The 13,730-nt window shown below is 38.1% G+C and overlaps 2 protein-coding genes across 2 annotated transcripts; one reads left to right on the forward strand and one right to left on the reverse strand.

The window, feature by feature from the left end:
- Positions 1-1,000: 1,000 nt before the first annotated feature.
- casr (calcium-sensing receptor) lies at positions 1,001-5,289 on the reverse strand. Its single transcript, XM_068331975.1, has 6 exons — positions 5,099-5,289; positions 4,688-4,994; positions 3,258-4,097; positions 2,937-3,167; positions 2,227-2,350; positions 1,001-2,136 (listed from the first exon to the last, which is right to left on the reverse strand). The coding sequence occupies exons 1-6, from the start codon at positions 5,281-5,283 to the stop codon at positions 1,001-1,003; spliced, it is 2,823 nt and encodes a 940-aa protein (XP_068188076.1). The 5' UTR covers positions 5,284-5,289.
- A 4,288-nt stretch (positions 5,290-9,577) lies between these two features.
- Positions 9,578-13,458, forward strand: zgc:175280 (cationic amino acid transporter 2 family protein). The gene is made up of 11 exons (XM_068331332.1): positions 9,578-9,947; positions 10,082-10,237; positions 10,430-10,589; positions 10,741-10,874; positions 10,963-11,185; positions 11,404-11,540; positions 11,905-12,007; positions 12,498-12,631; positions 12,705-12,871; positions 13,136-13,244; positions 13,352-13,458. Exons 1-11 carry the CDS (start codon positions 9,578-9,580, stop codon positions 13,399-13,401), a joined length of 1,743 nt encoding a protein of 580 aa, XP_068187433.1. The 3' UTR covers positions 13,402-13,458.
- The last annotated feature ends 272 nt before the right edge of the window (positions 13,459-13,730 follow it).

Raw genomic sequence — 13,730 nt, forward strand, 5'->3', positions numbered from 1 at the left:
TAAAAAAACACACATGCACACACACACACACACACACACACACACACACACACACACACACACACACATACACATACACACACAGAGGGAGAGAGAGAGAGAGAGAGAAAGAGAGAGAGAGAGAGCAGTACATGTTGATAAAAAGACAGATAGACAGATAACAATGTAATCTCCCCACCTATACTGTATATTTGAATAAGCTCACTTGAAAAACTCTCACGCTGTCACGCTGTCATGCTGTCACCAGCTCCACCCACTACCTGTCAAATCAAGTGCCCAACCAATCACGGCGCCCAACCAATCACGTCGCATTTGCCAGAAGGAATCACATGAACAATATGGAATAAGGCATTTGCTATGTTAGGAGAAGACATAACTATACACGGACTTCCCAGTTAACATAATTTTAGAGTGTCATAACTGTTCCAACAATTTTCATGTTTTTGAGCAGAGTCCAAAAAGTAGTAACGACACAGAAAGCAGCAACGATTTCTGAGTGAAATTCCGACTGAAAGAGAGGAAAGAGAAGTAGCACTTAGCCAGAGCAAATGAATGCCAAGCACAAAAGGAAAATCACCAAGAAAAAGAAAGGTGGGGTATACAAAAAGTATGCTATACTTCAGTGGGTTAAATCCTATCAACCAATAAGCATTTCACTATTTCTATTTACTATCTATCTTGCTCCATAGAACAAGGTAGCTATTTATTCTTTTCATATGTTTGGTATGAAGTCTGGTATTATTGTTTTATCGTGGAGTTGCCATGGGTTCCTCCTAGTATCATTTTAACTGTACAAAACATTTTATTATAAGCAGTGTACATTGCGGTTATTTACTAGAGTGTATTAGTCGATCTGACATGGTTTTCCTCAAGTGAAAATCTTTCTGACAAAATTTTACAGAAGAGAAAACATTTATTTGTGACTGAATTGAAAATTAAAGTCCAAATTACATACTATAAGTGGAAGTCAATGAAATCACAGCTTTAAACACGTAAACCGTTACATCAAAGAACTCCTCCTTCGCTCGTCAAAACTCAAGGAGAGAGTAACAGTTCCACTACCAAAGCTCAATCTTGGCTTATGCTTTTCTGACGTAACATCACATTCCTTGCTGTTGGTCTTCAGGCTGATGGATGAGGATGGAGATGAGGAAGAAGATGCATCAATGCTACTGGTCTTTCTTCTGGCATTTGTGCTGTGTTTGAGTGTAGCTTTGGCAGCCACTTTGAAAGCATGAGCTGCAGTGCTGCACCGTACTTCCTCTATGGTGTTCCTGGAGGGTTTGAAGAGGATGATGTAGACCTTGTTCAGGAAGATACAAGCCAGCATCCCAAAGCTCGATGCCAATATAGCAATGACCTCCACAGCTGAAACAAACTTACCATAAGTACTAAAGTATGCAGGGATAAAAGAAATCCAAACGATGAAGAATATAAGCATGCTGAAAGTGATGAACTTTGCCTCTGTAAAGTTTTCAGGAAGTTTCCGTGATTTAAAAGCAAAGAAGAAACATATAGCTGCCAGGAGGCACGTGTAGCCAATAAGAAATCCTAGAGCCATCACAGAGCCCTCATTGCAAGTGATGAAAATGATTTCATCAATATCATGATTCCTGTAGCTGGAAGGTGGGGCGTTATAAAGCCAAACCACACAAATCATGACCTGAACAAAAGTACACAGAAACACCAATAGGAACTGCAGGTTCAGTCCCCACCATTTACGGTGGAGGCTTGTTGGAATCTTGGCTTCAAATACCAATAGCACCCGGTTAGTTTTCACAAGAATGCAAGAAATACAGAGAACAAAACTGATCCCAAAGGCAGGTTGGCGTAATCGACATGTCCAATCCTGTGGCTCTCCGATAAAAATGAGGGAGCTGGAAAAGCAACAGATAAGTGACAACAAGAGAACATAGGACAATTCTCGGTTTGTGGCCTTCACTATTGGAGTATTACGAAATCTGACAAACACTGTCATCACAAAAGCTGTCAAAACAACACCCAATACTGCACATATGGCTAGTGCTATCCCAAATGGTTCTGTCCAGGAGAGAAACTCAATTTCCTTCAGGAAGCAGAATGTGTGGTTCCCATCAGACCATGAGTCATTTGGACATTTTGTGCAAACACTGGCATCTGTGTGCATAAAAATAATCTGTGTCAGAGCAGGCAACACAAAGTAAAGTGTAGTCAACATGAGATTGCAGAGGCTTGGTTACTTAATACCTCTTTGAGTACTGTATTCTCCATCTGAGCACTCAGTGCACTCAAAGCAGCATGTGGGCATACTGTCTATGATCCCCTTTCTTCTACCAGGTTCACAATCCTCACTGCAGTTGGAAAATGGTACCTGAAGGATATCAACACAGAGAAATTGCATAAAAAACAAATACACTTAGAAATGTGTGCTCAACTGTACTTGGTGTAGTATTTTAAATCACATATCGCTGAGGTAGCCACATTTATGAGAAGTTACTTTTCCTTTTCAAAACCTTCTGCATTCGACATTATGGTTGCGTTTTGAAACATTTCCACTCTGGGGCCCGTTTGCAGTATCAGCCCATCTGTTCTTTGAAGTGGATTGGAAAAAACAGTTATTGTGCAAACAGACCCTCAAACCCACTGAATGACTACTAAGATGATGACGAGTTAATGATTAGCTAATGACCAACAGTGAAGTAATTTTCACTGGTTATATTTGTCAGAAGATGTTGGAAACCAAAATTTCTTTCCACTTTGTTTTCAATGCATCTTCTCTTACGTGAAAGGGCTCTTATAATATATAGTATTGTAATAGTATGTTATACTTGCAGCTAGATTCATTACATCACATTCTCGTTGTAATTACATATTTATAGTTCCAAGCAGATTATCTCACGAGAATGAGGAGAAATGTCTGAACAAAGGGAATCACATCCTCCAGAAAACCTGCTGACCTCAGAACTGAGTCCATTCCACAGAATCTTTGTCTTGTCAATGAACAGTTTGGCATCTCTCTTTGCATGTATATTGTAGTATCCGACTTCCTCAAACACCACAGAGCCATCTTCTGCAGACCTCTGCCAGTTTAAGATGGTGTAGTTTGCTGCCTGATCTGCATTTTCATCAAAGTACATCTTTTCCCCCATACTGTTGGTGTAATTTAAATGTCTGAGCTGCTTCAGGACCTGTGAAGTAGAATCAAACATTTACATGATTCTAAGTACATTATTAGGTATTCAGCTGCTTTAGTTTTTGGTAAATATCCCAAATTTTACCTGCCATGCCTCCATTTTCTTTATATCTGCACAAGAATTGTTGGCAAAAAGTCCTTGTCCAGGAGTACAGGTGAGGATGTCCTGTAGAGCCTCTGCTATGGAATAGACTGCAACATATACATTATAGGAAATACGAAGGTGTGTGTAGTCCAGGTATGGGGTCTCAACACTTGTGATGTCTTCCTCACCACTACACAAAGGCCTGAAATTGGTGCTGCCATTCTCAATTTCTTGCAGTCTAGGACTGTCTTCCAGATAACAATTGAAGGTTTCTTCCCAAAACTCCCTGACAAATTCATTCTGACTGTCTTTCTTTGGTTGAACTTGTTGCAATAACTCCCTCAACCCAGGTATTTTCCCTGCCTTTAGAGCAAAGCCAATAGTCCCAGCCACAACATCAAGATATTCTGGTTTGGCCACAAGAGATGAGCTCGCCCATGCTTCGCTGGCAATCCAGATCCGATCTGTAATGTTTCTCCTGACTATCTCTTTGATTAAAGGCTCAATATCTGGTCCACTGGCAAATGCCACTATCACTTTAGCTGTGGAGTTCTCAATCCTGTCAGCCAAAGCTTGGATTTCATGATCTTCAAAGTACTGAGAAATAAGTTCATTTAGATGTATGCAGATATCTCGCTCTTCCATCTCCTTTTCAAATTTTTCAATCCCTGGCCGTCCATAGTCATCATCTGAGGCTACAGCGATGACCCAGTTCCATTGGAAATACTCGATGATGTCTGCCATGGCTGTGGCCTGGTGTTCATCCGTGGGAATGGTTCTCATGAAGGATTTATACTGATTCTTGTTGCTCAGTAAGCGACTAGATGAGGCATAGCTGATCTGAAATGAGAAAGATTTCAGGCAATTTATTTTTTAGTCTATTTATAGCTGTAAATGATCTTTATTTCATTTCCCCATGTAAGGTATTGCAGCAAATTATTTGCATGTACCCTAATGATCATTTTCAGAATGAAACAAGAACCAATGTTGTCACAGACTGCAACATCCCACGACACCCCTGAATTCAAAATTTTACCCTGACCTACTTGCATAGGTCAAATATCAAAGCTAGCGCTCTGACCTTCTGTCAGAGGTCAGAGCAGTAGCTTTGATCTATGGTCTTACTCACACTGGCCTTCTCCCTCATCTTCCTATCTTATCCGGTTCCTGAGTGTACCAAAGTTACCGCCTGAGTAATGTGCTTTTTGTTTCATCTTTCTATCGGCAACTGTTGCAAAGATATGTAGTGGACTAACTAACGGGTGGACAGACGGACGAACAGACTAACCAACGAATGGACGAACACACAAACGCTGACAATTACGATACATCACCGCTTTGAAGTGGGATGTAACCATTTTGCTATATTGCGTTGCTCAGCTTGAAGGACAAGGGTTGAAGTGAAGTATTGTTATACAGATATCACTCACCTGAGGAATATAAAAAAGACCCAGTAGGTTTGCGACTGCTGTAGAGACTGCAGATCCTGCAGCTCCAACTACTGCAATGGTAGCAGGGATGTGATCAGTACAGTTACAAAATTCATCTAAATTCAGGGAGTCAATCTTATTTTGGGCCACAAAACTAAGTGTAGCCTCCAGGGCTTTTGATACTGTGTTGCATGTGTCAAAGATCCTGTAGCCCAAGGTGATGTTTGGCAGGAGGGCACTGCTGTTATTTATCTCATCAATGGCAAAAATCATGGCCTGGAGCCAACGGAAGCCACGGAAATTAAACCTGCAGAGGCAAGCAAAGCATAAATGTTAGTGAGTTTTGTGTACACATGTGGTTGTATATTGTTTAGATTGACTCATTTAAAAAAAAAAAAGTAAAAATATTACCCAACACACTGTGTGGATTCAGGCCGGGCTGCAAGGTCTTGGTCTTTTGAGGCAACACCGAAGTGTATGGGGAAAAGACCTCCAAGCAAAATATCACCAGTCATTTGTGCTCTCTGCTGTGGACCGTAAGTTGAAATGACACAACCAGATCCCAGCAGTATCACGTAAGACAGAGCCAGTCTCATCTTTCCTTGTATGGAATATATTATTTCCTATTCTTAAAGTGAAGGTATTGTCAATATTATCTACTCTCGTCAATCTGCTGTATGCACTGCTTCATATTGCCCATATTGACGATGATCAGACTGGAGGAAAAAAGGGGAAAAAATACTATAAATTTATTTGGGTTGTCAAACAAGCTACAACCATATCAATAATTTATGCATTGTTTTAAATAACTCAGCAAGATGAAAGCATAATTTTTTTAAATTGAGCATTAGACCACCCAATGAACTGACACTGAGCCCCCATATCAGTACAGTACAGAGCACAGTGGAGAATGATGTTGGAGACCTATTATTGCCCACTCAAGCAGGACTGGGCAGTGACATACATTTTTAAGAGTTTGCATTTTTTAATGAGTTGACTCCACTCAACTCATTATTCTTTCTGAAGTAAGAATAATGTTAACGTCTCTCTCCTAACTAACATTGGAGTCACGTTGCTTAAAATACCCTTCGGAGCCCAAATAGATGCAGGATTTACATGAGCTGAGATTGAAGTCACACTCTAATGACCTTCTTTCCTTCCTTGTGCTGTGGCCACAGAACCCCGTCACCATGGAGAAAAGCCCATTGCCTCTGGCAAATGCTGCTGGAAAAATGCCTGAAGATAGTCCCAATAATCAAGGAGCTGACAGCTGTAAGAGCCGCCTTTTGCCATACTTACTAATATCAAGAGCAGTTCCATGTATAACCATGTAAAACTTATTTTAATTTATTACCACGACTATTTATTCAAAATAAATAATTTATATAAGATTATAATTATAATTACCCAATGAACTTTACCATACTATCAAATACATAACACGCCATCCTGTTGCAGGCTGGTAAAAAAAAACAGATAGAAAAAGAAGGACGTAAATGTCTTTGAGCTAAGAAAGATCATATTGATAACTGCAACACCAAATGTTAAGAAATAATCTAAAGTCAAACTCACCTTCTAAACTCCTGTGAGTGAGATATACAGTATTTAGCTGAAGGAGTTAATGGACAGCTATACACAGATTTTAAAGCCTTTTCCCAAAATGTCCAGTGTGATGAATGAATTCACTGGTGCTTTTTGAACCTGTTTCTGCAGATGAATCATTAACAGAGAGAGGGGCAGTCCATTTCCTTCAGTTAATGAAGTTCACTCACTCCTCTTATGTTGAAGTCATCACATCCTTTTGTGTTAAGAAAGAGTTGGGAAGATGACTTTATTTTGTAGTTATTCACTGCAGTCAGTATTGCAGGAAGATTATCATGTATGATATATAATTAGAAAACCTTATGTTTGTGTGCAACCTTCATTAATGTGTATTTCTAGCTGTTTTCAGTGGATTTCTTCTTCCAGCACATTTTTATGAGGGCTTTTTTTTAAACTTAATTGACAAAAAACGTTTTCCTCGGTACATTTGGGACCTACAAATTATAATGGATTCTTATATCTGCTGGGGCTTATACAGTATGTATCTTATAAGTAAATAGCGCTGGCTGATCGGCCTTTAGGCAGGTTTAATCTTTGCTTAATGTATTTGCCAGAGGGGCAGCAGCATGATACCAGGAACCCTCCAAGCCTAGGAGCAGTGGATTGCACCATGATGTTCCTCAAACAATTAGATGAATGCTTATGCTCTAATGATCTAGTCTTCAATTTGTTGCCAAGCAGATGTCTCCAGTGAAAAAAAAGTCTGTTTACAACATGTTGACTTATCTGAGACTCAAGCAACACTGTGCTATTCAGACATCAGGCAGGGCATCCTTAAAGATAATGGCTGAAAAGACAGCAGTATAAATTCACTTGAATATTTCTTATTCTTTACCACTGAGGGTAAGTAATCTCCCTCTCCTTCAATAAAAAATTTAGAAAGATTAAAACCATTGAATGCTGCAAGTATGAGAGCAGAGCTGTCGCATCTATTGCAGAGCCAACACTGTGAAAGCTGTACTGGGGCGAGGCAAGTATTGACAAACATATCAATCAACAGTAGATAAATATAAAGGAATGTTTAGAGTAGTGTACAAAAAGGTCTGTAAAATGTTGAAAGTCTTTTTTTGTTTTTCAAAGAGTTTAACAGACTGATAGGGAACTGGAAAAAAATGACTGACCCCTTTAATAGAAATTACTGCTTATGAATACCACCGTTTATTTTTTAATCAATGTATAAATCTACTCCTCTAGATTTAGACAACTTCACTTCAGTTATGCACAGCTTAATTTCCACAGTCACCTACTGGATGATGATGATTTTTCGGATGATTACTGTAATTCTCCTCCTCTATCACAGATATTTAACATTTTTGGTGTTTGATTGTGGTTCTGATTTGTACAATGGGTTAGATGTGTTGGTAAAACTGGTTAAGAAATTGTCAAATAATTAAATGTTCATGCTCTTGTTACATATTGTCAAAATTATTGTGAAGAGCATTTACATTTAAGTTGCCGTGCTTTTTCCGGTGTCACAGAAAAGGAAAGACTGTTTTCCCAGATTCATGTGACACCAGATTATCATTTGGGTTCTGAGCAACTAGTGTGTAAAATACCTTTATTTAGAAAGTGTGACTAACTGAAAATTATTATTAATCTATGTAAAAAGGGAAAAGTTAAATCCGACAGAAATTATCATCTTTGTTGACATTTACTGTTAAGTTTTTTTTGTGTTTTTTTTTTGCTATACTAATTTTTAACCCAAAAGTGAGAGTTACAAATTTTAGGTTACCTGGGAAAAGGTTGGACTGAAATAATTGTTTTTACATATAATGTTAGGTTAAATATGAATTGCTTAAATGACAGCAAATAATATATTTTTGGATGTATGCTGCATGTTTTTGTTCTTTACAGATTTGTTCTTGTGTATAATTTTCATTTGTTTAATACAATAAATATCTTTGTTAAGTCAGAGAGGTTAGCTCGGACAAGACAGGAGGCAAAACTACTGAACAAAAGTTTAATAAAAGATTTTTCAGAAAAGAAAGTGAACAATAACACAAGGACCACGTCAGGACTGATCCTGGAAAAGAGATCCGGAACAAGTGTATCACAAAAACACATCAGGCTTCTGAGAGCAAGTTCATGAATCTTGATGATTTATACCACAGGCGCAGCTGGAAGGATGAGCGTCAGGTGTGCAAAGGAGAAGAAAGTGGAGCGCAAAACATCGGAAGTGCCAACCACGTCCTGGAGCAGACACTGACAGACACAACAAGAAGGGCTGAGACTGACATGATGCCACGTGACCAAACAACCTCTGATGGTCCATCACGTATAGATCCGTGGAGAAACGTGTTTTACAACAGACTATTGCCTGGCATGTCTGAAGCACCCTCAAACAAAATATTTCTATAGCAGTGTTTTTCAGAAATCACACATACGTCTGAAATGTAACATAATGTGTCAAAAATGCGAGATGTGAACAGTCCGCAGTTCACAAATGGTGAGGTCTGGTTCAAGATCAACACACATCAGAGCAGGATTCAACCGAGAAGGTAAGGAGCTCCCTGTGATGATGAGTCTGTTGTCTTTTGGATAGGAGCTTAGTTTAGCTGTTAATTTGATAACCCTTTTTTAATTTCTAAAAATTTGGATCAACAAGATGTTATTACTTAAATATTCATTTCATTTCAGAGAAGAATAGCTGATCTATAATGAAAACATAAGAAAAAATATGTATTATTATGCTTCTTATTTCCCTTCATAAATTTCTTTTTTTGTAAAAACAGATATTCATAGTTAAAAAGACCCACTGATGACATATGGATGGATTAATATACAGTAATTATTACTGTCTACGAGTAGAACACGGTGCTTCCCCTGAACGAATTCTTTGTTTTATACAGTAAGGTATACTGTATAAATACCACTAATGGTGGATAAAGGACATGTACATATGTGTGCTTGTTATTTACGTCTTGTCTTGTAAACAGTTTTCTTTCCTTTATGCCGCTCAGCTGGAAAACTTCCGTACATTTACTTTACATCACAAACACTTAACAAACTAAGTGAAATGTTTAGCTCCTATATGTACTGTACATCTGACACCTGGTCAGTTTAACACATTTAATGAAATTTACTGATCTTAAGATATAATATTTGTTTTAAATACATTTATTTTACAACTAACATTTAGATGAATGACTTTTGATTTAGAAACAAACATTTAACTACTGCTGGAGATTTTTTTTTCTTTGATCATGTAATCTTTGAAACCATACAAATAACATGGTTTGTGTGTTGGAGTCAACACTTCTATTTTCAGTGTTGTTTTGTTTTGATAGGATGTCTGGGTCAAAAGTCGCTATGCTCCTGCAGAGCTTGTCCCGAAGAAAACCTCTAGAGCCTGAAGGGGAGGATTCCAGCTTTCTGCGATGCCTCACCACCCTTGACCTGGTGGCCCTAGGGGTCGGCAGCACTCTTGGGGCCGGTGTATATGTGCTGTCAGGGGAAGTGGCGAGGACTGTGGCTGGGCCTAGCATCATCATTGCCTTCCTGATAGCGGCGGTTGCCTCCATATTTGCAGGACTATGTTACGCTGAATTTGGAGCTCGTGTTCCCAGGACTGGCTCTGCTTATCTCTACAGCTATGTGACTGTAGGAGAGATATGGGGTTTTATCACTGGCTGGAACTTGCTGCTGTCTTATGTCATAGGTAAGATCATACTGTATGTGTGGACTTTGTATGAGCAATCTTTAATTGATGAAATTATTTAAAATGATTGGTTGGGAAAAGATGGTTACATCAGTAATGTACCTGTGATATGCCTTTTTGTGTCTGCGTTTAAGGGACATCAAGTGTTGCTAGAGCTTGGAGTGGGACTTTTGATGATCTCATTGGAAATGTCATTGCCAACACACTGGGCAAATACGCTGGGATGGATTTACCTGGGTTTAGTCCTTATCCGGACTTCTTTGCTGCTACTCTTATAATGCTCTTGGCAGGCAAGTAACTTGATCTCACCTCTTGGAAATTCCAACTAAATATAAGAATTCATTATTGTAATTGAGGGGGAAAAGTTACTAAAACACTGTTCTAGTACTTTTTACCTTTTTTTTAGTACTATTTACAACAAATTTCCCATTTGATTTCACAGCAATAATCAGTTTTATATTTTTTGTGTGTTTCCTTTCCAGCGTTTCTTGCATTCGGTGTTAAAGAGTCGGCCATTTTAAACAAGGTTTTTACAACAGTTAACATTCTGGTGTTGCTGTTTGTTATTCTCTGTGGAGCCATCAAAGGTGACATCACCAACTGGTACACTGGTGAAGATTCTCTTCCAAGAGAACAGTATGGGTTGTTGTTGCTTGTTTGTTTGTTTGTTTGTTTGTTTTCATTTCAGTATGCAGTGAACAAGAAAGCTCAGCTGTTTCATATACATGAGAATTATGTATCTATCAACATTGCTGATTATCCAATGACCTGGTGTTAGTGTGTCTGTTCACAGAAACAACACATCACTAAATGACACCACCAACTATGGCAAAGGAGGATTTTTCCCGTTTGGATTCGAGGGAACATTAGCAGGGGCAGCCACATGTTTTTATGCATTTGTTGGATTTGACTGTATTGCCACAACAGGTAAATGAGTACATACTACCAAATGTAAAAAGGATGCATCAGCATGGCAAAGAGTAGATGATAATGTGTAGTGGTTTTTTTTCTCCAGGAGAGGAGGTTCAAAACCCTCAGAAGTCAATCCCACTTGGCATTGTGGCATCACTCCTCATCTGCTTCCTGGCATATTTTGGTGTGTCTGCTGCTCTGACTCTCATGATGCCGTATTATTTGTTGAGTGTTCACAGCCCACTGCCTGCAGCCTTTACATATGTGGGTTGGGAGCCTGCAAAGTATGCTGTGGCTGTGGGATCCCTCTGTGCTCTGTCAACAAGGTAAGAAGCACAACCCAACTTTACGGCACATAGAAAATTGCACATATTTTCCTTGGATTCACTTTAATTTATTCCACAGTATTTAGATTTTATTCTTTAACTTGGCTAGCATGCAGCATGCAGATGTAAATGACGATCCGTGTAGTGGCTGTTCCAAATTGACACAGAAATAAACAATGCTCAAAACTACGTTTAATAATGGATTATTGGTGTGTCAGTCTGTTAGGATCGATGTTCCCGATGCCTCGTGTTCTGTTTGCTATGGCCAGAGACGGACTTCTGTTCAAGCCTTTCAGTAAAATGAGCAAAAGACAAAGTCCTGTCATAGCAACCTTGGCTTCAGGGGTTGTAGCAGGTAAAAATTCTCCTAATCAGTGTTTTCCCTATTCATTCTATGAAAATGGATCATGCACACCACATTTCAAAAGTCTAAATGTAATTACCAGTATTTGTTTGACTGACAGTATTTGCCAAATGGTTCATATTTACCTGTCAGTGATATTGGAACATTTTGTCCCATTGTGACCCCAGTCTTGAGTTGTTTTGTCTACAACAATTTTGGAATAGTTAGGTTCTATAACTATATAATGTTGAAAAACACTAATGCGTTAAATGTTTGATTAAAAATTCTAATCTAATCATCCATGAGGAAAACAAATAATTTGACCTTTTCAAATGAATGTAAACAGAAGTTTTGATCTTTTTTTTTTTTTTTTTAGCTATCATGGCGTTATTGTTTGACTTGAAGGCTCTGGTTGACATGATGTCAATTGGCACTCTCTTTGCCTACACACTTGTTGCCGTATGTATCCTCATTTTAAGGTATGACTTATCAAAGCTACTCACAGTAAGGAAAAAAATTATTATTTCCTTAGTCTTAATACTGCAGAAATTTAAAGTTGAAGAATGACATCAAAAGAAAATTAGTGTAACATGTTTCTCACAGGACAGTAATGCTACGTATTACGTATTATGACACATTGCTATTTTAGTTTTTAAATTTTATTACAGGACCTTTTTCCCGATGAGGAAATGAACTTTTACACTCCAGTTTTGCTTTACAGATATAGGCCAGAGTACCCACACACTCAAAAACACATTGCCGACATTTTGCAAGTAGACAAAATCTCACAGAACATAATGAAAGCAAACAGCAGTTTTACGTCAGCAAGAAGTGCTAAGAAAAACTGCTCAAACATGATTTAAAAGTGTGGAATTAAGATTTAAATTTTCCATGGATATAATAAATAAATTATAGTAATACCTATTAATGACTGATTCAATTGAGATCTATATTTCCCATCTTTTATAGATACCAAGCAGATATCAGTGAGGATTCACGTGTCAACAAACCAGAACCCTTTACAGTCAGTGGAGTATTATGTCCTCCTTCACACGCCACCACACGGACATCGAAAAATGTGTCTGTGTTGTCTGCTTTTATGAGTAAGTGATAAATCTAAACATCTTCAATCACTATTCTGCATGTGATGATTTCCACTGATAATTATCTCCTCAGTCTTTTTAGCTATACTCCTGAGCCTCTTCATATCTTTGGCTGTGGAGTCCCTACATTGCCTTGTTTGGTGGAGTTTACTTTGTGTTACTGTAATCGTATTAATGCTGGTCTTCATCACCTTGGTCATCTGGAGACAACCACAGAGTAAAACCAAAGCTGTTTTCATGGTATCCCTCATATACGTATATCATTTGTGCTATTTTTCTGCACATTTAATGATATAATGTAATATTTATTTCAATCTGTCAAAATGCATAACTCCATTTATACACTCAAAGTGTCGTAAAAATACGCAACAAAGAAGATTGTCCACCCAGTAACATGTCATATATATTGGAGTGTGTGTGTGTGTGTGTGTGTGTGTGCGTGTGCGTGTGCGTGTGTGCGTGTGTGTGTGTGTGTATGTTTTTAACTTCGATCTACCATTTCAGGTTCCTTTTGTGCCATTGCTTCCCATTGTCAGCACCTTTGTTAATGTATATCTAATGGTGCAACTTGGATCACACACATGGATTCGCTATGCAGTATGGATGGCAGTAGGTATGTGAACAAGAAAGCTGTGACCTACATATGTTCACTCAACAGAGTATGCAAAAACAATGAATAAAAAAAAGACCATGTAAGAATTGTGAGTTTTCTTTTAACAGGTTTAATCATCTATTTCTGTTATGGTGTTCAGCACAGTGTGCAGAAATAAAAACTCCAAAATTCTCACAATCAAGTCAGCATTCACAGCATCGTCGTCGCTCTGGAGCAAAACTTTGAACCTGGTCAAGATTTAAATGGATGAACAATGCGACATGATTGATTTACAAATATGAACATTTTGATGCTGAATTATTTTATTTTAGTCAAAATGTGTATTATGCATTTCTGTAGATATCTTGATAGTGATTGCCGTTGAAGATCCCTGAATGATTTGTGTACATTTCATTACTTACATTTTCTAAATAATAATTTTAATAATAATTATTCTTTCTTATTTCAGTCTATTTATAATCACATATTTTACAGAGAAAAGAGCAA

The sequence above is a fragment of the Antennarius striatus genome, chromosome 13, assembly GCF_040054535.1.
Source record: "Antennarius striatus isolate MH-2024 chromosome 13, ASM4005453v1, whole genome shotgun sequence".
Taxonomy (NCBI): Eukaryota; Metazoa; Chordata; class Actinopteri; order Lophiiformes; family Antennariidae; genus Antennarius; species Antennarius striatus.